The 7,550-nt window shown below is 35.1% G+C and overlaps 1 protein-coding gene across 1 annotated transcript; it reads right to left on the bottom strand.

Moving 5' to 3' along the window:
* Window positions 1–264: 264 nt before the first annotated feature.
* On the bottom strand, window positions 265–5,612 carry LOC107466610 (uncharacterized). The gene is given in 9 exon segments (XM_052254449.1): window positions 265–632; window positions 882–1,090; window positions 1,141–1,155; window positions 1,398–1,710; window positions 1,935–2,480; window positions 3,308–3,426; window positions 3,739–4,553; window positions 4,556–5,122; window positions 5,340–5,612. Coding segments are annotated over 8 exon segments (2,382 nt in total). The 5' UTR covers window positions 4,803–5,122; window positions 5,340–5,612; the 3' UTR covers window positions 265–514.
* Window positions 5,613–7,550: the final 1,938 nt, after the last annotated feature.

The raw sequence follows: 7,550 nt of genomic DNA, 5'->3' as shown, positions 1-7,550 counted from the left end.
TTCTTGCTAAATCTTTTTTTCCTCCCATCATTGTGTAATAGTAAAACTGATTGGCGTACAGTTTGAGAGCAATTGAGAAGAGAAAGCAACTGAGTTTGACACAAGGCCAATAATAATAATAACAATCACCAGTTCCCTTATATATTATTATTTCCTTTCTCTTTTCTGTTTTTTTACCGGTAGGAGTAGAAGTGGGATTCTATGTCTATGTATGCGAGATGAATTTATTCAAAAATAAAATAAAATAAAATAAAACAAGAAAGATTTAGAAAGAATAACTATTTTATTTACGCAAGAATGATGAATCAACAGAGCCATTTGCTATTCCAATTATACAATTCAAGGAGTTCCACATATAATCAGAAAAACAAAGGCAACCCTACTCAACACTATAAATAAGAACCCCGGGAAAGAACTGAGACTCAAAACACCCTCAGATCGTTGTTACAACGCCTTTTCTTTTTTCTCTGTCTTTTTTAAACTTTTTTCCCAATGCCCTTTTAACTTCCTTTTTTTACAGTATGGAATATGCTCGGACCACCTCAACAATCGGTGCTCGGCATAAAGGACACTTACCTCCGCCACGAACTAACTCATTGGCACATTTTGAGCAAGTGCACATGTGCCCGCATCTGCAACAAATTTCAATATGGAGAAACAAACAAATCAATAGACGAAACCACTATCTGGAAAACAAATTGGTAAGAACCGAGTAAATATGGGAAATTCATTGCTGAAGGGTAGGATTGGATAGAGTGAAGATTTTTACTAGTTTTAGTATAAACATGATAAATTTTTATTGGTGGATTTTTTCTATTCTAAAAAAGACAATCTTTCACTCTTCACCAAAACTTCACCTTAGCATTACCCAGTAAATATACCTATACAGAAGTGAATCGATATGGTTATCGCAACAAACGCAGCAAGTTCCCTTTTTCACATGCCCCCACTTGGACCCATCATCAGATGTCTCAGCAACCATGCCTACGTTGAGTTAATAAGTTACATGAATGAAGAGAAAAGTAAAGAGACATTTATCTAACAATCAAATGAGTTCCACCAACAAAGCTTCACTATCCTTAATGAATTCCTTCAAGGCAATGAGGGTTAACCAAAATATACTATAATTAGGAAAAGAGCCATTATCTCCCATTCCTGTTCCCAATCAGATGAGAGATCATTTGGGATTTGACAAATAAAAAGATAATTCAAAATTTGGCATGAAACATCACAAATCAGTGGATTACTTGCCATGGTAAATGGTATTATATAAATGAGGGTGATGGGAAGGGGTGCGTAAATATATGGGCAACAATATTTTTGGTTAAAAATGCAGAATTTTTATAATAGAAAAAACCACCAAAATATATGTACACAAGTCATTAGAAGAAGCTCACGATTTCAGAACGATGCATGCTATGGCGAGACCATCCAGTTTGATGGAGATCCTGGTGCCACAGTGGTTGTGGTGGAGGTACTGGAGGTGACGGCATCACCAGCGTAGGTCTGTTGATACCTTCATGCCGACCCTCATTGCGTTCATCCCCTTGCTGATCAGTGTCCTGTTCAGTTGAGGCAGGAGTTGGTATGGGCAAGTTCCTATGCAAATCCCAGTCAACTGGTGCACGACCTTGCCTTTCCACATATGACTGAATTAATTGGTCAAGACTTTCACGGAAGCCACTGCGAAGAAGATTAGAAACACTTCTCCTGAAACACAAATATATAAACCCATAACTATACTCTTGAAGAGTAGAAGAAATAGAAGTGCCAATACATGAAGTATCAGAACATAATCAGTATACTTTTCAACATATAAAATGGTTTATTTGTTTTAGATTTTGGAAATGATTATGCACGCGCTAGCACATATAAATGATACACTGTTAGAGAGCTCCTTCTGTGAGGAAGAAAACTGAAAAGGGGAGCATTACCTGCTTAGCAGCTCTCTAAGCTCCATGCTGTACACGTTATCATCATCGGGTGGATGAAATCTATTGAATCTTCTAATAGGAACACCACGGCGATTCCTTGGAGCTACAGAAGGTCCTTCAGACCAATTACCAACAGTTTCCCTTGAACTATCCTCATGCCACACTCTCTGTGCTTCTCGTGGATGTGTGTCTTCCCCAGCTAAATTTCTGGGAGTTTCTTGTGGCCAATCATAGGTACTCTGCTGCCAGTTTCCTTCTGCATCTTCAGTAATCTGTTCCTGCCGATTTCCTCCTTGATTACCACCTTCTTGCCAACTAATACTCTCATTTGTGCTACCCTCCACAGTTCCTGTTTGACTAGGCAACTGACGGACATCAGATTCCAAGTTCCTAATCTGCTCTTGTTCATAATTTTCTTGTTGGGCATCCAACAGGTTGTTTGCTTGGCTCCCATCACTTTCACTAATGTTACTATTTGATGCAGTATCAGAATTGGTACTTGCTTGACTACGAACAATATTCTCTAATCTTGAACGAAACCCCTCCCTAAATTACAACTATATAAGTTAGTACATGACCATCACTAGCAACAAACATTAGAACTTGTAGTCAACAATCATCAGTTCATCACCATATTTTGTATTCTGTATAAATAAATAATACCGAACATAAGAACATTTATCCTAGTATATGATAGTTCATGGTTGTGGAGGAAATAATTGGGCCAAAAAATGTTTTTTTTTTTTCCCGGTGGTGGGGGGTAGTACAGCAGAAAGAATGAGCCAAGCTCACACTAGACAAAACCTTGTGTGTTGAACTTAACAGCGCAAATTTAAAGAAAACACTACATACTGATGGAAAAAAAAATTATAACATCTTACCACAATAACCAGTAACGGAATAGTAATTCAATGTCAGAAGGAAAAATATCCAATTCTTTGTGTGATATATATATATATATATATATATATAGAGAGAGAGAGAGAGAGAGAGAGAGAGAGAGAAGAAATAAATTTAAAAAAAAAAAAGAGAACTGAATGACCTTTCCTATAATAACATTGATAAAGAAAAAGCTAAAGTGGCAAAAAAATTGCCCATAAACAGTGGCCATACACAAATATAATGAATGAAAATCAACCATTGTAAATAACAGTTATTTATTTTGCAAATCATAAGAAATACAACTAAAAGAAAACTCAACAATTAGCATAGAAATTAACAAGCCTTGAGCACTTGGCAGACACAGATACATCTAGATCACCTTTTGAATTTTTGTCTTATTTCTAAAGCAGAAGCTCCAAGATGAGTAATAGGCAGAATAGGCCACCCACCCACTGGTTTAAAAAGATTATCAAGTTGTTTGATTTCCATACCTTATACCAGAGACTGTATGTCGTTGTCTCAACTGCACTAATTCACTTGCAGCCATAGACGGAGGTCTCTCATCTTCAACAGTTCTTTCATTTCGGAGGAATCTACCTCTGAGCAAAGACTGAAAACACCATCTCGTATAAATAGTCAATTTACAACAGGAAGTATACAAAGAATTGAAATGCAACAGTCCAGATCAGATGTACCACACAACAGAAACAAATGTATGTAGATTATTCATATTAACACAAACACAACATAAAATGAGTTTTATAGAGTTAAAATCCACACAATAATATAAGTTTTTATCTCCCTGAATTAGATCACAGTTCTTGTATGACTGACTTACATAATCAACTCAAGATTAATTGAGGACACCATGACTAAAAGAACCATGAATTGCAAAGGAATTCTGACAGGGTACCCAACAGACCTGAATGCGGTTGCGGTGAGCAAAATCAGATACAGCTCGGTGCTCCAACAATCCCTGCAGCTCTCTTTGCCTTTCCCTCTCTATCCTCACAAGCAAATCAACTAGAGCTTGTCTTCCACGCAGCCTCAACATGTCCCGCCGAACATGCTCTGGCTGGCCTTCATCGTGATCAGCAACCACATCGCGCGCTCGATCGACTTTAGCATCCCTCCGGCTCCCACGTGAGCCTCTCTGTTGGCTAGTCATTTGCACCCATTCCCTGACAATTCTTACCCTCTCACGCTCTGTTTCTCCAAGCCATTCTGCTCTACCATTATTGTTTCTCTGATTCACATTCGATGAATGATCACCAATACCGCTTTCCATCCATCCTCGAACAATCTGTCTAACTCTCTCCCTCTCGACTTCGCCAAGATCAGGAGATTGCTCCCTGCTTGAGACAAGATGATCCCCACGTGCATTCCGCGATTCAATCCGATCATGCGACCAAGTACCAAAATCATTTTCGCTTTCACTCGCATCCCCCAAACTGCCTTGATTCTCACTGCCTCGACTATCAGACATGGTACTGGATCCATTGGTATTAGACTCAGAACCCCTCTGTTGCCTCAACCTTTCCCTCATCCTGTCACGAGCCCTGTTCAACAAATGCTCATCCTCCAATTCGCGCCACATCTGCAGAATAGCAGATGCCTGAGTGCTCGGTCTCTCCACGGCACCCTCCTGTCCAGAAGTTGGGGACTGTGATCCCCACAAGAAAGAGGAGTCCAACATAGACACCGTGTGCAACCCAGCCAGCGCCATCAACTCAGACTTCGCGAGTGGCGCCTCTGTGCAGCCGAGGACTCCGCCAAATCATCCCCTTCAAGATCAGACCTACGCCTCCTCCGAGCGAGCTGATCACCCTCATCTTCCTCATCCCCCTGAGCCTGGGAGGAACTACAGGAGGCAAATGACATACAATCATCCAACTGCCCACGCATAAAGTCCTCCAGTCCACGCTCGAACTCAGCATGAGCATCGGCAGACTCAGGCTTCTGCTGTAGCGGCTGAACATCTGTCATCCTCACAGAACCTCTGTAACTTCCTAACCACTGCTACACACTACTATATATAGAACCAAACCCCAGCCTCTATCCCTCTCAATTATCAACCCCACCAAGCATAAATGAACACAAACAACTATTTCCTGAAAGCCTGTAAGAAATACAACCCAGTTGCTAAACCACCATCTCAATCTCCCGAAAACCAAAAAGAAAAACAAAAAAGAAAAAGAAAAACGGTGACCCCAATCTGAGAGTCACACCCATGGGTGGAAAATGGGGGGAACACAGAAAAGGGGCTTCCCTAATCAAACCGAAATTCAAAGCCCCACACATGCCACCTGATAAACGATACGAGTCATAATCAAAACACACAAATAACAATAAACACAAAACCAGAAAAATAGCACAAAAAAAACTCAAACTTTACGGCAATCAAACCGCGAATTGAATTATGAAAACAAAATTGGGATCAATGAGAAGGGGGAATTAGGGTACAGAATGGAAAAGCAGTAGAAGCAGAAGAAGGTATATGAATGAGGGGAGGGTAGGTGTTACCTGGGAGGGTGTTGCGCGATTGTGTGATGAAAAGAGGGGAAAAAAGAAACCCTAGAATTGCGTGAGAATGGAAAAGAAATTAGAGAAAATAAGATTGAAATAGAGAAATTGATGGAAGAAGATGATTAGATGAGTGAATGAATGAAAACGCAGAAAAGGAAAAAGAGAGAGAGATGAAAGGAGAGTATGATGTGAGAATTTATAAATTATTACAGAGGAGAGAGAAAATCACAAAATAGAGATAGAGAGAGAAAGTTAGGGGCAGAAGAGAGAGAAAGAGAGACAGTAACCTCACCCTGTGGTGTATGTGTGTCCTTCATTCTTAAACACCAAATTTCTTTTTTATTTTATTTTCTCTTTCTAATCATTTATTAATTATTAGTAAAGTTTTATTAACCTAAACTTGGAGATAATTAACCCCTTCAGAAATCTGTAATGTTAATCAATATGTTTTACTAGTATTTTATTACCAAATAACTGTTTTGCAAGAAATTGTGTTCTCATCTTAATAAACATAACATTTTTAACTAATTTGACTAGGTGGAATAGTTATTTTATTTATTTAAATAAGTATAAAAAAATTACATCTTATTTTATATATATAGTAATTTAATAATCAGTGATAAATCATAAAATTTAGTTCAAATTTGCAGTGGATAATCCTTGACATTTTAGTTGAAAAATATCCTAAAAATTGAAGAGTAATAGTATATTTTTTTAATTTATTAAAAATTTTAAAAATATCAATAAATTTTATTTTATTTTAATAATTTATTAAAAATTTAAAAATATCAATAAATTTTATTTTGTTTTAATTTGTCCTAAAAAAATTTTATTTGCATCAAATATATCTATGACAGCTGAATTTTTTAAAATTTTAGAATAAATCTAGTAATAATATAGGATAATTATATTTGGCTTGGTTGTGTTAAAATTTGTTCTTATAAAATTATTCTCAAAATTGATACAAATTGAAAATTTTTGGGACAAAAATAAAATAAAATAAAAATTAAAAATAGTTTTAGCAAACTTCAATAATAAAGAGTATATTTTACCCATAAATAAAAAAGAAACATCATCTTTTTACTTATGTAATATTAGGACTATTAAATGGCCTACTCGATTTATTTAATTTTGGTTTGTCTAAACTCATGATACATTTAAATTTGTTTTGTTTATAAGTCATAACTTTTTAGTTTAGACTGTTTATAGTCAATTCAATAGGTTTAATTTTTTATTTAATTTTTTAAAAAATATTTTTGATAAAAAATACCATTTTTAATTTAAAATTTTAAATAAATAGTATTTTTTGTTAATGGATCAAATTTTTAAGTCAAATAAAAAATATTTACTAGAATAATTTTTCTAAATATAAAAGAATTTACTAATAGTCCATTTAACCTATCATTTTTTAAAATTAATCGAACTCAATCCGTTTAACCTAAAATCTAAACCAACATAATTTTAAAAGCAAAATCAATCAAATTGTCCTGATAGCTTGTCCTATCTTAATGGTCCTATTAATATGAGTTTGACTACTCTTATTCTTTTCTAAAGTCATAATTTTTTGTTATTAACTTTGATGATCAATAATAATTATTTCAAGTTAGTTAATTTAAGATTAAATATTTACTCATATTTCCAAATTTGCACTTAAATGCAAGAGCTTATTACATTGTGAAGATTTGAATAAATTACATACATTATCCTCCCCCAAGCTAGAAGAGGCTAATCTTATATTCATAGGTATATTTAGTAGGATTAATTTGGTGGGTGCAATACTTTTTAAGGTCACTAGTAAGTAGCAACGTGTCTTCTTTTTTTCTGATAAAATTCAAGGTGTGTATTGTGTAATAGCAATAAATATGGAATAATTGAGATAGTAATCATTTGATTCTTCTATTATTAAGTTAAGGATTAAAAGAAGTAGGAAGTATCTTATTATATCACATCTTAGATACAACAAAAGAAGAAAAGCTCATAAACCGTGACGTTATGTTAAATTTTAGTTGCTAATATTCTTTGACAATTGACACACAAAAATTTAACCAATAAATTCAAGGTCAATGTAAACTACTCACATTTTCTAAAATTTATCAAAATTGCACACACTGTTCATTTATTTGATAAGTAAACACTCATCTCTTCTGCGTTAGCTAATTTAAAATTAAAAAATTTATTTAATTTTTTTAACATTTATCATAAAATTAC

This window comes from Arachis duranensis, chromosome 9, assembly GCF_000817695.3.
Source record: "Arachis duranensis cultivar V14167 chromosome 9, aradu.V14167.gnm2.J7QH, whole genome shotgun sequence".
NCBI lineage: Eukaryota > Viridiplantae > Streptophyta > Magnoliopsida > Fabales > Fabaceae > Arachis > Arachis duranensis.
The sequence above is the reverse complement of the archived record's forward strand: the minus strand, read 5'-3'. Positions and strand labels throughout refer to the sequence as shown.